Here is a 17,795-nt window from a genome sequence, read left to right as displayed (position 1 = left end):
TCACTTGGCTGAAAAATCCTGAAGTATAGGCCAGAGTGAGAAAACTACTTTGCTTAGCCAGCCAGGAAGTTGTATTTCTTCCAAAACCTCATAATATCAAATTTTAAAATAAAAATAGAACCCAAAGTTGAGTATTTTACTGCAGGTTGATTATTCAGTTGTGTAGAAGGGATAAGGGATTCTTTTACTTGTGATACTTACCTAGACAAATCATCTTCAAGAGAGTCTGGAGATGCAATGTCTCCTTAACAGACTCCTCTACACTGGGAAATATCTGTAGAATTATGGTTTTATTCCATTGTCCTAGTTTGGTGGGACAGAACCACAGCCCAGCCATGCTGGGCAGGCTGTGAGTAGTTTTGAGCCAGCCAGGGCAGCTGACCTGCATTAGCTACTGGTGTAGCCCATCCCATAATGTCATGGTCATTATAAAGGGGGAAGGTTTACAAGGTCCTGTGGGGTTCCTCCTGTTCTTCCTCTGGCTTGTCCCTGCTCCTGAGGACTGCTCTCCTGTTTATTGTGACAGCTGCACATTCATTTGGCTGAGTATAATTTTGTATACCCTTGTTGGTATTAGCGCTGCTTCATTAAATCTGTTTTCACTTCAACCCATGGGTCTGCTCTCCTTTTCCTGATTCCCCTTCCTAGCTGGTGAGGGGTCACTGGGTGATAGAGCAACTGTTTTTCTATTTCTTGCTAATCTCAGAAAAGAGAGCTTGCAATTAACTTAGCATGGCCATTTCCTAAGGCTGTGTTAGGATGACCTTTTTGAAAATGTTTCATAAAAATGTTTTTAAAAAATATGCCTTCATTTAAACCAGAAGCCACCTATATGGTTTTCTGTTGCAATCAAAATGTAAAAGCTATCTGAAGGATAGATGTGGGCACATAAATCAGCTAAGGGTTGAGTTTTGTCATGTTTGTGTTAACAGAAGCAAAAGGAAATAATGATGAAAACTGTAACTTATATAGAAGAAGCAGTAATAACACAAATGGAATGCTTGTACCCCATGGAAAATTCCCATTACTATCAGCATTCCTTTACTGGTCAATATAGTGCTCAGTCTCTTTCAAGCCTATCAGCAGTTCCTTTGTTTTAAAATTGTTTAAAGTATGCCAGTCCGGTGCTTGCACAAAAACACAACTCTTGAGAGGATGGCAAAGGTCTGAAGGCAGTATAGTTAAGAGGAAAGATATTGCTCCTTAAAGAACCTTCCTTCAGGAATCTAACGTTCTTAAAGATTTTACTTCAGAACCTGATTATCAAGAAAGAAAACATGAAAACTGGCCCTTGCTTTGATGCCCACACCTTGCTTCTCCAAACAAATAAAGTAACTGCCACTGTGACTAATGTCAAAGCACAAGATACACAGCTCACCTTTGGACCTTGTCTTCCTGGATATCCTGGCAATCCGGGTACACCAAGCTTACCCTGCAGTGAGAAGGCAGTGTTAAATTTTATTTTATCCTCCTTAATGGTTCAGCAAACTTCAATAGAAACTATTTTTTTCAACAGTTTAGAGTGATGATACTTCATGGAATACAATATTAAATTATATCAATTTTTCATTTTTACTAGTAATCACTAGTGGGCTTAGTTCCCCAAACTTAAATAAAAATCCCACTTCAATGAATAAGTGGAGGCAATACCTCAGTGTCTTCTGGCTTTACCCCATGAAGTGCTGTGAATTGCTGTGGGGCTGAGGTCATTAAACTATTAATATTCTCTAAGAAATAAGGGTGTTAATAGGTTTAAGTGAGAAGAAATCCTTTTCAATTTGTACTGTGCGATGACTGCTTTGTTTTCCACAGTTTTTTCATGGCTAGGCAGTTGAAGAATCAGTTTTTTTTCTTCAGTAGTTCTAAACTGTTTGAGACTATGCTAAATCATACCTTGCTGACTATTTGCTGACAATAGATTTGTCAACAAATATTACCAACTTGCTATGTTCAGAAAGGACAACAGGATGAGCAGTCTGATCAACGCTGACATTAACCATCTCTAGAAATGAAATACAGTACCCTACCCCATTGAGACCTCTAGAGGATGAGTGATGGCTTGTTGCTTTCAAAGGCAAGGGAAAGTAGTTTTGGTCTTTGAAAGATGGGAACCCTGGGGAAGAATTTGCCTGTGTTCCAAACTGTCACATTTTGGAGAAGATCTCAATGGAAAAGATATGATTATACAATATAATATGGTACTCTGCAGAAACCTTAGGTAACGCAAAATTAGGAAGGAGACCTGTATGGGAAAGAAAATTTGCCAAACTAAACATGTCTATTGGTAAAAAATGCAGCACAAGACTAAAGATGTGTATTATCATATTCATCTAAGTGCATCTGTTTGAGACATTATTGAAGAAGAATTCTTCAGTTTATGAAAAAAATTATAATGCTGTCAGTTATGTGCCACACGGAAACAAGCTGCACGCATTACGATGATTGAAATGTTTTGCAGCAAGACAGTGCATCAAACTCTTGCCAAATTTGGCGAAAGTTTTGCCCCTTATTTTATGATTCAGCAAGCCCAGTTGCCTAGGTTTTAAGTGCGGATATGGATAGCTTTTTGATGAGAAGCTCTTTTCTGATATGTTCCTCATTGTTTTGGCACCACACTTGGCATTCTCTTTACTAAGGAAATCCAGCCTTAGACCTACTTGGGAAAGAGTTTTCTTATCGCAGGATCAGTTGAACAAAGAGAATAAGGGACTCTAGTACTTCCGTTACTATGGAAGAGTAGTACCTTTGCATTAAGTCATAGGAATGACAAGGGAATAGGACATCGATAACTAGTCTTACAGGCACCTCCCTAATCTTCTGGGGAGATCTGAGTTCACAAAGATTAGTCTAGTCTGTGCTAAAGTAAGTATCACAGGACCGAAATCATAGAATTCATCTCTGATCCACTCTGCTTTGGCCAAGTATCCACAAAACACCCATGGAAGATGTTTGACTTTCAATGGGCAAGAAAAGGTACAGATATTTGTAGAAAAGGGAAAACTTTGGGTCTAAAATTCCAAGCCCAGCTAACAGCGTTATCAACAACAATCATTTTTTCAAATATCTTATATTTAGGACCTCAGATTCTGGACTTGTGAGACTGAGAGTCCCATATATGTCATGGTGAAGAAGAAATGCTTGAAAACATGAACCTATACTCACATTGAGTAATCTGAATTGAAAATAACTCCAATTCATATTTAAAAACTAACAACTATAAAACAGTTTGTTTTGTTTTTGTTCGGTTTACGTTGGATTTTTCCTTAGGTTATAAAGACTTGAGAAAGATGAACTATTTTGTAGGTGTCCTCAGTCAATTAATTACTCTGCAGATATCGTGACAATAAAAATTTTTGTAAGATTCCAAATATTCTTACATTTTTGTCAGGTCAGCGATACTGAAAACAACAGTTGCCATCAAACATACAGTTCTTTCTGGAGAATACTGTGGGTGAAGATAATATGACCCTTATTATACCGGATTGTTTTGCTGATCTAGTTACAACTGAGTACACTGGCTTTCTGGTGTGAACTCAGCTTGCATTCATGTAGGGGAATAGTTCTGAGTTTCTTTTTTTGCATGTTCTTAGATTCATGACTGGATGAATCAATTCAATGACCTAAGAGCTGGTGAGATAGCTTGAAAAATTGTGGAGAACATTAATTCATAAATAATTCCCAATAGTTACGTAAACTTGAGAGTGAATCTTTTCTGTAACGAGTGAACTGAGGTTTTGGATATATACTTTTCTAAGAGTTTATGGACAACATTATGCTCAAATTACAAACCTGTCTTTCTGAAGTTCTACTAATGACATACTTGCAAAAAGCAGTAACTTTTGATGAAAAGTTTGTTCACAGGCTTGCTGAAGACATTGTTTTCTTCTTGGCAAAACTCTTATCTGTGAACCTTGTTACCTTTTTAGTTGTACCACATACTTACTAAGATTTCAATGTATACTTTTAAAGACTATATATAGATAAAAAGACACAGAATAATTAATCATGATGTCAGATGGGATGTTGCTGGAAAATACTAACTTCCTATTTCAAAGACAGAAAATTTCAAGACAGAACTAGTATTAAAGCCATAGTTAACCAAAAAATTTAAAGGGAAATACTTTCATCAGCACCTTCTCACTTTAGTGAAATATAGCACACACATTTCTGAAGCATCATTTTTGTTTTATTTTATCATTATTTTCCAGTTATCCAAAACGCCACTGCTGAAATCACCTTTCCTTTCTGATGCTGTCACCCAGTGAATTATGGTACCTGCACACACATTCCTCAGCCTCCTTTCCTCCTCTATATCGATCTCAAGTATTTTTTGTTGAGGTCAGGATTCTACAGAGATTTGTACTTATATTTGTGCTTGTTCTTTCCTGTATTTTATGTCACCATCTCTTTTTTTCAGTCCTTCCTTTTAACAGCCCCTTTCATTTTTGCCAACCATATTTTGGATTTCTATTCAGGGTATGTCTTCTGTCTAAAACAATCTTCATGTCACAATTTGTCATAATATGACCGTGAATATTAATTCACTTTTCAGCAGCAGCTTTATCCTTCTCTGTGCCCAACTAGTTTCTTTGCATCGTATTTTCCTTAGCTGGCATGCACTGTATGTGATTTGGGATAAGAATTTAGCTGCCTTACATGCTGATGAATTACTACAATGCCTTTTTATATACTTACAAAATAATGATTCCAAATACTTGTTCAAAGGTGAACTCCAGTGGTCTGCTGTAGCAGTGTGTTATAAAAACTACCGTTAGGTAGCTAAAGATTTTGCAGATCTGGAGGCTTGGTTTCTTAGTGATGAAGATCATGGGCTCCATTTATGTTATTAGGCAATGACATGTTTATGCTGATATCTGGCTACTGACCTTTTCCCCAGCTGGACCAGCAGCACCTGGGTCTCCAGATGGACCTGCTCGACCTTTTGGACCTTCTGGACCATCTTCTCCTCGTGGACCTGGCTGACCAATTTCTCCCTAAAATACATCACCTTATAAATATGGAACAAGTGCCTTTGTGCATATATTAGAGACACTACTTACAATTACTTGGAAATAAGTTTTCAGTAAGTGTAAATAGAGATTAGAATCATAGAATCATAGAATGGCTTGGGTTGGAAGGGATGTTTAAAGGTCATCTAGTCCAACCCCGCTGCAAATTGCAGGGACATCTTCAACTAGATCAAATTGCTCAAAGCTCCATCCAATTTCTATTGGGAAAATACCACTACTTTTGTTCATTATATAAATGCTAATACATATAAATGAGGCTATTACATATAAATACATATAAACTGAATGCATACTTTCACAAGTGTAAGAGCCCAGTTGCCTTGCCTGAAGAGAGCTGCACTTGGAAACTGTGCATTCTTATTTTTCCTTCCCTAAATTCTTGTGAAGGCACTCTGACAGTCTATAGAAAGAAAAATGTCTGTATCTAAGTACTTATGTGGATACCATCTTCACAGTTATTTGTGTACACAGACAACAGATACAGGCCAGGAGCCTCTTGTGAGAAGTTTTTTTTAGAACCTCCACAACACTTTCTGTGGGAGGAAGTAAGTGCCCATTGGGCTAAATAATATTTTGGCAGAGACTTGCAAGATGCTAGGTTGAGATGGAAACATCTTTATCCTGGATAGATTAATTTTCCTCGGGCAAGTACTGGAGATCTTGGAATGTGGTAAAGGAGATTCCCTAGGAAAAGATTAGTGAAAAGAATATCCAAGACCGATATTTTCTTCCTCTTTATAACTGTGCCATTGTTGATTCACAAGACCCAAATATCTGCCTCAAATCTGTGCGTGCACAGGGAATAGAAATAATTTAAGCTACTAGCTTTTATTTTATTTTTGATTTAAATTTATTTGTTCACTTCAGTGATCTTTTCAAAATAATAACACAAACTTTTTAAGAACATACGGGCTAAGAATAAATGCTTACCCGGTCACCTTTAAGACCCATGTCACCTTTAAATCCTGGAAAACCATCTTCACCCTAAAAAAGGCAGAAATACATGCACTTTTAGTAATAGAGAGGATTTTTTTTTTCCTGCATACAGAATAAGAAAATACATACACTACAGATTAAAATAATTTGCATAGATAAAGTGAGAACTTTGGACACCAGAAAAATATGACTATTGCTCTTTTACAGAAAGTATATCAGTGCACTACACAAAATGACTTTTTAGTTTGAAAGTTCCTAGCCACAGCTGTTTAAAGCTGTTTAAAATCTGTTTAAAGGCAGAGACAATATAATTCTTCTCGTTTATTATGAATTCTCTTGCAAAGTCCTTTCTGAACTCCTAAACTGGTTTTGATTATCACTCTTTTTAATAGGGTCATCCATTCATTTACCTAAAAAATTGGTGGCAAATTATTCAGTGTTATTCTTTTTGATAGTACACCCTCCCTTTTAATTAATTTTTCTTTTTAACTAGTATCTTAACAGTATCATGAATCAAAAAATTGACTAGTTGTGACATCTTAATAAAAAACCCCCATATATTAATGTTTATAACCTAAAAGAAGTCATCATCTCTATATAGTAGTTCGATGTCTGGCAATACTCAGCCCTGCCTACTCTCATTGGCTGACGTGATTGAATGAAAATAGAAAAACCAATGGACATTAAGATTGAATCCATATACAGTGGCAAAACAGGTGCACATTACTGTTATTCCTAGTGAGACTTACTTATTTACTGCTTAGTAAATTCTGTCAGAGAATTTACTCCAAGCATTTCAATAGGTCTCCATGCTGAAGTACAAGCAGACAGTACTCAGACAAGTTTCATCCACATCTGTATGAGTTAGCTCAGATACAAACAGAAATCTCCAGTTGTTCAGCGGAGTGGTTCATGACTTGCTCCAGCATAACTGATCAGCTTTTGGTTCCCTCTTTCTTAGACTAACACATCATACAGCTACTGTGCCAATATACAGCCAACAAAGATTGACTACATTTTTATCTGATACTTAGTTATATCCAGGCAGCAAGGTCTTTGTGATGAATAAGCACATAGTAAAATGTTTTACTATGATGCTGTTAGGTTTTTTTATATGCTGCAGCAACATTGCTGACTTAGAATATGAGTAATATTTGGTCTGTCAATAAAGCCAGAAAAGATGATACTGTGTTTCACATTACTGAGGAAAAAAAAAAAAAAAGCTTTCTATTTCATTCTCCCATTGAAGGAAAGTTTGCATTTTGCATTCCTGGGCCCACAGGAGCTTTATCTTCTCCATGATCAGCAACTGAGACAGATTGCAAGAGTAAAGCCATTTTGACTCCGTCCAGAAGTATTACAGAATCATGGAATAGTAGAGGTTAGAAGGGACCTCTGGAGACCATCTAGTCCAACTCCCCAGCAGGTTCACCCAGAGCAGGTTACCCAGGATCACATCCAGGCGGTTTTTTAATATCTCCAGAGAAGGAGACTCCACAGCCAATTTGGGCAGCCTTTTCCAGTGCTCTGTCACCCTCAGAGTAAAGAAAACTTTCCTCATGTTCAGGTGGAACTTCCCTTGCTCCAGTTTGTGCCTGTTGCCTCTTGTCCTGTTGCTGGGCACCACTGAAAAGAGCCTGGCCCTGTCCTCTTGACACACGCCCTTTAGATATGTATGAGTGTTGACAAGGTCCCCTCTCAGTCTTCTCCAGGCTAAAGAGCCCCAGGTCTCTCAGCCTTTCTTCATAAGAGAGATGCCCCAGTCCCCTCATCATCTTTATAGCCCTCTGCTGGACTCTCTCCAGTAGCTCCCTGTCCCTCTTGAACTGGGGAGCCCAGAACTGGACACAGCACTCCAGATGTGGCCTCATGAGGGAAGAGTAGAGGGGGAGGAGAACCTCCCTTGAGCTGCTGGTCACACACTTCTTCATGCACCTCAGGATACCACTGGCCTTCTTGGCCACAAGGGCACATGGCTGGCTCATGGTCAACTTGCTGTCCACCAGGACTCCCAGGTCCTTCTCCACAGAACTACTCTCTAGCAGGTCGACCCCCCCCAGCCTGTACTGGTGCACAGGGTTATTTCCCCCAGGTGTAGGATGCTACACTTGCCCTTATTGAACTTCATTCCTCTCTGCCCAACTCTCCAGCCTGTCCAGGTCTCTCTGAATGGCAGCACAGCCTTCTGGTGTATCAGCCACTCCTCCCGGTTTTGTGTCATCAGCAAACTTGAACTGTTTGCTGATGAAGGGTGCACTCTTTCCCTTCATCCAGGTCACAGATGAATATGTTGAACAAGACCAGACACAGTACTGACCCCTGGGGAACACCGCTAGCCACAGGCCTACAGCTGGACTCTGTGATCTGTCCTTCAGCCAGTTCTCAATCCACCTCACTGTCCACTCATCTATCCCACACTTCCTAAGCTTACCTATGTGGATGTGATGGGAGACAGTGTTAAAAGCCTTGCTGAAGTCAAGGTAGACAACATCCACTGCTCTCCCCTCATCTACCCAGCCAGTCATGCCATCATAGAAGGCTATCAGGTTGGACAAGTATGGTAAATCCATGTTGACTACTCCTGATAACCCTTCTTCCTCCACATGCTTAGAAATGACAGCCAGAATGAGCTGTTCTATCACCTTTCCAAGAATGGAGGTGAGGCTGACCGGTATACTGCATGAAACAAATAACCCTAAAAAGGGTGACAAATAGATTTGCTAGCAGCACACAGCTCAGAATAGGTGAGGAGACATTAAAATAAAATAAAAAATTAAAAAATCAAACAAGCAAGTATAGTTTCTCAATAGTATGAGTTCATGTAAAAAAAAGATGAAGTAACCCATCACGATTCATTGAAAAAAAAATACTAAAAATTACTCTAAAAGCAGGATTTTTGTTCTTTCTAGATGGTGAAACTAAGATTTATATGGTCATCTTATATTCCATAAATTAAAATTTCCAGGTGGTCTTTCTTAAAATTAAGAGAGAATTGAAAAATGTAAAGTGCAGAATACATGAAAAAAAGCTTTAGCTGTAAAAATTGCTCACTTATGGCCATAGAGAGTAATAATTATATGAGAACACTTTGCAACACATCAGCAAGGACTGACCATGTGCCAACTACTGACCAAATGGCTGCCAAATGAACTGAAACTCTTCTTCAGCTTTCACAGTGTGATTCCAGCTATTGAGAACTACAAGAGGTTGATTTTATTCCATGTAGGAGGAGAGAGCTAAATGCTCTATTTCCTCTTCTACTGTTAACAAAAAATGAAATAGCTAAAAAGTTCTAGTTACAATTACTGGTCAGTACAGAGATGGACCTCCTCTGATATCCCTGGGACCTTTCCAGATCTACAAAGGCTTTCCTGGATGATTAGTTTATTTATTTCTGTCTCTTACAGTGCTCTCCCCCATGTAATGGCATCTGAATAATTTCAGTAAAAAAGGCCTGTGTAACAGATTTTTAAGGCACTCTGAGGACAATCTATGAAATATCTTTGTGTGACATTTTGAGGTATTCAGCAGAGTTCAGCGTCACTGCAATGGTGAGATCAATCTGTAGGAGCACAGAAATATTGTGGAGATTATGCTAATCAGTATTCATTGATACACACATATCTATAGACACATATATTAAGCTTATTTATATTTCATTCCTCTATTTTATCCTAGATGGATATTACTTGCTCAGTAAGGCACAAGAAAAAGCTGGTTTTTTGAACTGTGGTGTCCACAGTTATTAAACACACCCTTTTTCAGCTTAGATTTAAGGAGCAACTCTAAAATGAGTATGCAGACTACACAAACTGTGGTTTAGGAGATCCTGAAAATGTACAGCAGCTCTTGGCATCTGAGCCTGAAAGACAGATCTCTAGTGCTGAAATTAGGGCTTTTTGGCAAGACTGAGTCTTCTGCTTTAGAAATAGCTATAAATATATTTACAGTAGCCACCAGAGCCACAGGGCTGAAATTGACTGTGTGGCCTGTGAGGTATAACTGATGGTGTTTGTTATCTGTCTCTCATTCTGAGTGCTGAAGGAAGTGGGAATTCAAACTAATACTGGCTGTAGTTTCAGCCACTGCAGACCACCAGAAGTCAGCAGAGATCGCAGTAGTCGGTGTTTGCTCTAGCAAGAGCTCTATGTACAGAATTAATGGTATCAGGGGGACGTAAAAGCTTTCTCCATGTTCATATATATGCATCTGACTGTGGCTGTCCATCACTTTGGCAAAGCCAAAGATCTGGGATAAAAATACCTGGAAGCTAGAAAGCCATTGGAAGATGTACATAAAAAATACAAAACCTAGCCTACAGCTCTATCAAAACAGATGACACTGTTGTCATCCAAAATCTCTCTGATGCACAAGCTTCACAGTGTCCACTTAAGTATCTATTAACAACAGAAAGACGTCTAATTCTCTACTTAAGAGCACCTTAGAGAGATATTACTTAAACAAGTGTGAAGAGGATCCAAAACCATTCTAATAACTGAAGGTTTTATATTCACTTTGTACCAGTGCAAATAACCATGGAGGTCACTGATTTATGAATTGGGCTGGGTATGTCCCTAGGGTAAGGCAAAAATAAACTCAGTGCCGCAAGAGAAAACACACTGCAGTGAAGGAAACAGAAGACTTTGCTCTGAAATAAGAAACAAAAAAAGGGAAAGGAATTAAATGCAGTCATATTTACCTTTTCACCTTTGGATCCCTTGAGACCACGGACACCATCAGCTCCCTAAAGGAAAAATATACAGAATTACCCACATGCATGTATTCAAAAAGGGATGGGGGGAGGAATTCAGTAATTAAATCTTACCTTTACACCACGGGGACCTGGATAGCCAATTGGACCTTGAGGACCTGGAGGCCCCTAAAATATATTGGAGTAAAGAACTTTTGTTTGTACAAGCGGTTCTCTTCTGAGTCTAACCCTTGTTCTTTCACTATGATACAGCAGTCTTGTGTGAGACATCAAAATAAGACCAGGTTGCCTGACGCTAAGAAGAGCCGTGGCACCACAAAGCACCCTTCGACATCACTACAAAACTATTAACAGAATGATGGACTTGGTTCTACTTGTATGTTTGGCAAACAGCTATCTGCAATATAAATTACCTGAAATAATGGTGATTGGAAAATGTAACGAGCAAACAAACAAAACCAAACAAAATTATGCCAATTAGAAACCAGTGGTGTCTTACTAGAGAAAATCTATGTTAATTATGATGATGATACAAACAAAAGTAGAGATCAAATTAATGATAATAATTAAAATAATGATTTACAAAAAAAAAAAAAAAAAAAAAAAGATATTCCAAACCTGAAAGCTAAAAGGCTGATGGTGCTATCAATACTGGCTGGTGCCTGGATGCTGTTATTTACAGTTTGCTGAGCATTTTAAGGATGCTTAACTTCGATACTATGCAATCTGATGGCAGTGTCTAAAGAAACTGAGTTCTGTAAACAAAGGAAGCAAGGAAGCCTGGAAACATAGATATCTGTGCCTGAGGCTGAGCTGCTTTGTTGATCCTCTGATGTCTGAGATGGCCAGATAACAAGATCTTTCCCTGATAGGGCATCGATAAGGTCTTTTTCCCCTTTCCCACTGTGTCTTTTCACAAAATCTTTAGACTGTTAACATCTCTGAGAAGTAAAATTTTCTATCAAATTTGGTGGAAATTGATCAGTAAATTCAAAAGACATAAGGAACAACTGACAGATGGTCAAACACCTGTACTTTCAAAATATAAATGCTCTGTGTAAGCTTTATTTTCTTCAGAAAACGGGATAAAATCTACAAGCCTCTAAAATGTAACATTTTAGACAAGTAGTAATAAGCTGGAATTGTACTTACTGAAATGTCCTATTCTTTCATTCATTCTGTTTATCCAGAATACAACCTTTCAGTATTGCCACTGAAATCAGTACTGCAACTGAAACTGATTTCAGGTGCTATAAAGGGTGCTGTTCTGGTTAAATAAGGGTCAATACTGAGCCAGCAGAACACTTTAAAGAGCCCAAAACTCTTCAGTGCTTCATAAAGAAACAAAGAAATTACTTTTCACTGCCAGTGATTTGAAGGTGACCTAAAAATTACAATGTATATGCATGCATTTGTAAATCTTCAGAAAACAAGGTTCTGAAGAACCCTAGTGCATAATCCATACAATGGAATTGTAAACTCAAACTATTTGGCAGTTTATGAAATGTATGCAACTTTCATTGATTGCCATTATGTCAATTCTGTGATCAGTTTTACTTTAAAAGAGTAGTCTCTATATTATTTAGAATCTCTATAACATGTAGAATATAATAAACATGTTTGCCTGCACACAGATGCTTTGAATGTGCCATGGGTTTTCTATTCTATTCTTAAATAGCTCTTGGAGGAATAAATATGTCATAAAGCTGAAAAACTGCCACAAGTTTTCTTGAAAGCTATGTAAATGAAAGGAAAAATTTTAAAACTCACCAATGCACCTTTATCTCCAGACTGACCTTCTTTGCCAGGATGACCCTGATTTAAGAGAAAATATCTGATTTGGAAAATATTCATTTTTTGGTAGTGACATTTTACTATAACAACACAATTACTTAAACATCTGAATTTCAGGTCACCAATCACCTTTCTTCTGCAGTAGAACACACACACACATTTTTTCGATGAAAGATTTTCCCTTTGATACCGATTTAGTTTACATAACAAAGGAAAAGCTGGACAATAGTTACATTAATGTTTTCAGGCATATCCTGATCACCCCTTCTGTTTAGTTACTTCTTTCAGCAGTAAGAGGTTTTCAATGCAAGACACTCTGAAATTTGATTTTGAAACAAGCAGCATGATTAATATTACAGCATGAAGACATTCCTAAAATTATCTAAAAGATTATAGAATTTATTGCAGAAGCCAATAGAAAGCTGGTCTAGTTTTAATGTTCTATGTCTTTGTTTTAGACTGTGACTTGCAAAATATGTTTATGTCTTAGTCTTTGTTCTGCATCACTGACATGAATACTGTTCAAAACATTAATGGATCCATTTTTTTCTTTCTTCCAAAATTTACACTAAAATGCTGCAAAATTTAAAGGCAATTTAATTAAACTGAAGGTTAATTGAGATTATTGTTTATGAGAATCAGTCAGGAATCCTTTTTCTATTTGTGTTCATTAGTCGTATTAGAGGAGCATAGTAAATCTCTAGTTTTACCAAGCATGTGGTCCCACATAGCATGCAGTTACTGAAACCATTCATGTTCTGGTGTCATTGACATCTCAAAATGTTTTCAGTGTGTCAAATATGATATGGCTTTGATGTGGCTGTTACTCTTACACAACAAACTCCTGGTGCTTATATTCAATTCTTTGGCCTTGGAAAACAGTTTAAAATATGTTCTTTATTAAAAGAATGATTAAAATAAAAGATATTTGATACTTGCTTACCAGTGATTGTTAGATTTCCTTTAAAGAGTCTGTTTTACTAACATTGAGTATTTGTAATTTGTTTCTTAAAACACGTGTATCTCAGTTGTTTAATCCTAATTCCTAGAATATGCTTTTCTGTGCACAAAATTTTAAATCTCCATCCAGAATCAGAGGTCTCAGTAATATTACATGATTTTAAAAATGCTGCTATTAAAAAGCATATTTGTACCCCTTTAGATTTCCATTAATTCCAGTATAACATACTGCTTTTAACAATGTCTTTCCTTCAAAATAGAAGGACATTTCCTCACATAGAATTGAAATGAAATAGCTAGCAAGAATTTTCCTGCTCTCCTGAAAAAATGCTCTTGAGCTTCCACTTGATCTTGACACAGATATCACGGGAGCAGTTACAAAGCTCATTGCAATCAGGAAGGTACTGCCAATCGCCTTCAATCACCAGTGTAATTCTATGGTTGTAAATAGGTCATGTCAATTAGAACGGACTTAGTTTAACTTGCCTCTCCTGCCCTTCCTCCAAACAAACCTACTTGTGCATGAGGGAGACAATTTTTGGTAGGTGTACTGGGTCTGGCTGGGATGGAGTTAATTTTCTTCACAGCAGCCCACACTCTGCTGTGTTTTGGATTTGTGACTCCAACTGCGTTGATAACACACCAGTGTTTTGGCTACTGCTGAGCAGTGCTTGTACAGCGCTGAGGTTTTCTCTGTGTCCTGTTCTAACCCCTCAGCGAGCAGGCTGGGGGTGGGCAAGAAGCTGGGAGGTGACACAGCTGGGAAAGCTGACCCCAACAGACCAGAGGGATATTCCATCCCATACGATGTCATACTCAGTAATAAAAGCTCAGGGAAAGGAGAAAGAAGGAGAAGACATCCACGGTTATGGTGTTTGTCTTCCCAAGTAACCCTTACATGTGCTGAAGCCCAACTTTCCAGCAAGTGGCAGGCCATCTGCCTGCAGATTGGAAGTAGTAAATAAATTACTTATTTTGCTTTGCTTGTGTGCGTAGCTTTCCTCCACTTATTGAGCTGTTGTTACCTCAACCCATGAGTTTTCTCCCTTTTGATCTTCTGATTCTGTCCCCCAGCCCACTGTGGGAGGAGCCAGTGAGTGACTGGGTGGATGCTTAGCTGCTGACTGGGATCAACCCACCACAGTAGGGATGTATATGAGGTACAGACCTGTGCTAACACCTGATTATCTCTTACAGCATTTCCCCCCTCCTTTTAAGGTTTAAGAAGACGCAGATTTTAAAATAATGGTTAAGTTTGGAAATTAATATTGTTCCCAGCATGCAGAAAAAGACAGGGTGGAAAGTTCAAATATTTAGACAATGATTCAAGATATAGACTTCCAGCTGGGCTACCATTGCATATTTAACATTCACCATGAAAATGGTACTTTGATGGCTAAAAGAGAGATTATGAGAGCAGTTCTGTATTTAAAGATACCTAAAAAAACAATTGTGAGGGGAAGATGGCCTGAGGAGTACAGACATAGTCTGAGATATTACACAGTCTAATGGCTCTTAGTGGTATAAAAAGGTGATGGTTTTGATGCAAGAAAACTACTGTATGCACATGCCATTATGAACAATGATTCCACTGAAGTTTAATGCCTGAACTGTAAGCAATGCTGCTCAGGTGGTTACACTCTCTGTTCATGTGAGTGAATGCATCCTCAGAGCTAAGCTGAACTCCTTAGCGATCACAAAATTCCAAAGTTTGGTTTAGGTCTGTTCCAGTGCAGACAATGTGAGAAGCAGCCCAAACATGTAACATGCACCTTAGGTCAGGAAGCACAGAAAGATCTACTCTCTTCTGTTTCCTCCAAGAACAAGTGGTGAGCATTTTTATAGATGATTTGCTTTGCCATACTGCCATAGCAGGACTACAGCGAAACAGTATCTGGCCCTTTGCGTGTCAGGTTATTTACACCTCCCTGCAGATGTTTCAGATGCATTTCATCATCTAGCACAACATTTGAAAAGCCCACAGCCATTTTTAGCAGCTGCTTCAAAAATGTAGTTCTCTTAGTTTTAACAGCTCATATGATACAAGGGGTTTAGATAGTTTTTGTAATGTTGTTGCCAACTAGGACTACCAGTGCTTTTAGTCTCCATTTTCTTTTTGCAACACAGGTATCCAGAAATATTTATTACTTTGTAAAAGTATTTAAACATTCAAGGGATGAAATATTTGGTTACTTACAGGAGGCCCATCAGAACCAGGAAGGCCAGGAAGGCCAGGCTTGCCTTGAGGTCCCTAAATGCAGTAACAGAGATACATCTCAAGAACAATATTTTTATTAATTTTAATAATTCTATTACAATAATTCATTAAATAATAATTAATTAATTAACCTTAATAATTCTATCATTTGCTAGGATGATGGAGGATCATCCTTGCTAAGGACTGGTATGCAGTAAACCACCCTACTAAACCAGCAAACTACCTTAAATCTTTTTAGTATTTTAAATCATCTGACAAACCCACCCCAGGTGTAGAGTAGATATAAGAAAAATAATAATAGTTAAAAAAAGAAAGAAAAACACGAAAGAAAAAGGGAAAAAACCCCCTACCCATATCCAATACATTTGACTTTTAAGAGCTAAGGATATAAAATGCAGCTATACCTAAATCCCTTGATATAGGTATCAGGGAGAAACTAAAAATATAACCCAGAAAGATACTATCATACAATATATAAGTGCAAGGCGAGTTCTTATAATCTTTAGCCAATACATATCACCTATATTTTTCAATGAGATGCTTGCCTGAGAACAGGCTTCAGGAAGTACCTTACAAACATGCACGCACACAACACAAGGCAGGGAAGAATTTTCCAGTGTACAAAATTAACTATTATTTAGAATTTCAGGAATAAAAGGATTCACCATAGGAAAGATAACAACAAGATCAAGAGGCAAAGACTATAGGTTACAGAACTCCAGTGCTCATAGCTGAAAGGCATGGTACATCTTTGCAGAAGACTCTGGAACGCGTGTATTGAGGACCTAGCCTGTTTTGCTAGAATAAGAATTCTTAGGCACACTGGGAGGTAAAAAGCATGTCTATTGTTTCCTAAAATCTCCTTCAATTTCTCCTAAAGTATATACTAAACAGTGAAGTGGAGCAAAATCAAAGCAGAATCAATAGAGCAGGAATTCTGGAAAAAGGCGAGAGAAGTAAAATTAGTGTAAAATTCAACAGTGACTTTTTTTAAATTGACAGGAGACCTGTTTCAAACCACAAGAACATGTACAAACAGTCAGGAAGAAAACACCAAGTGACACTACAGTATGCCAATTACACTGAGGAGTTATGTCAAACTATAACCTTTGAAAAAAGAGAACGGAACCAGATTTGAGTAGGTAAAATTTTGTTATTAAAAAAAGATTAATAAAAATAATTTTCACAGCTTGATGTGAAATTAATTAACATGCGAGTACACACTGTTTAATATTGTAGATAGCATTCTGAAGCTAATAACAGAAAATTAATCCAAAATAAAGGGAGGAAACTATGCTTGTGAAAAAGTACATATGAGAGAAAAGCCAGGCCTCCACTAGTTATTAATTTACCTGATGATTTCAGGAAGATCTGTTAATTTTTAGATCTTAGGTTACTATTCTGTAAAACATAGCAAAGCTCTTAAGCACACGAGCAAGGTTGTTGCACAGAACCGACTGTGAAATAGCAGAATAATGCTGTAACTTACTTTTTCACCAGGAGGTCCAATAGGACCTTGTGGACCAGGAAGCCCCTATTAAAAAGAAACCAGTGTGAGAAACCAGGGAGAACAATATACATACATTCACCCTACTAAAGGTCCCTCATTAATCTGTTTAAACACACTGGCAAACATAAGTGACTTTTTTTCACCCCTCAGAGTTAGATCAGGAGTTTTGTGCGAGCCTTTTGCACAAGCCACTGTTCTGGCAGTGGGTCTGTAACAAGATCCTATTCAGAACCCTCCTCCAGGTGTGGCCGTTCCTGCTGCATTCCAGGAACACTGAATGAGTCATTTTTCTCCTGCATGAAAAATCCCTCTGAAAGCTTACTTGAAAACTCTGCTCCCACTGCCCTCGACACATTTCCAGCATTATTTATAAAATCCTTGAAGCTTTATCAGTTTTGCACATGAAAAGCTAACCTTTTAGTAATTTGCATTTATTAAACATTTGCTGCACATTACATCGTATTTCTTGAGAGTTATTTTACACTTACTTGTGGGCCTGGAATTCCTTGCTGACCAGGAGGTCCTGGTTCCCCTTGAGGACCCTACCATGCAAAAAATACCAGCGCATTAGGTTTGCATTTCTGCACTACAGATCTTCATTGTCAGGACTAAAAGGAATACAAACTCATCTTTGTT

At 37.9% G+C, this 17,795-nt stretch overlaps 1 protein-coding gene across 6 annotated transcripts in view; it reads right to left on the bottom strand.

The window, feature by feature from the left end:
- COL11A1 (collagen type XI alpha 1 chain) overlaps positions 1-17,795 on the bottom strand; it is a 159,689-nt gene that overhangs the window by 66,243 nt on the left and 75,651 nt on the right. For all 6 annotated transcript variants that reach the window (XM_086462635.1, XM_086462636.1, XM_086462638.1 and 3 more), the window contains 9 exons: positions 17,648-17,701; positions 17,139-17,183; positions 15,629-15,682; positions 12,448-12,492; positions 10,792-10,845; positions 10,666-10,710; positions 5,961-6,014; positions 4,887-4,994; positions 1,379-1,432 (listed from right to left, as the gene is read on the bottom strand). In XM_086462635.1, the coding sequence (XP_086318761.1) occupies positions 1,379-1,432; positions 4,887-4,994; positions 5,961-6,014; positions 10,666-10,710; positions 10,792-10,845; positions 12,448-12,492; positions 15,629-15,682; positions 17,139-17,183; positions 17,648-17,701 (513 nt within the window). The remainder of the gene's footprint in view (positions 1-1,378; positions 1,433-4,886; positions 4,995-5,960; positions 6,015-10,665; positions 10,711-10,791; positions 10,846-12,447; positions 12,493-15,628; positions 15,683-17,138; positions 17,184-17,647; positions 17,702-17,795) is intronic.

Source organism: Leptosomus discolor, chromosome 3, assembly GCF_034619465.1.
Source record: "Leptosomus discolor isolate bLepDis1 chromosome 3, bLepDis1.hap2, whole genome shotgun sequence".
Classification (NCBI taxonomy): Eukaryota; Metazoa; Chordata; class Aves; order Leptosomiformes; family Leptosomidae; genus Leptosomus; species Leptosomus discolor.
The sequence above is the reverse complement of the archived record's forward strand: the minus strand, read 5'-3'. Positions and strand labels throughout refer to the sequence as shown.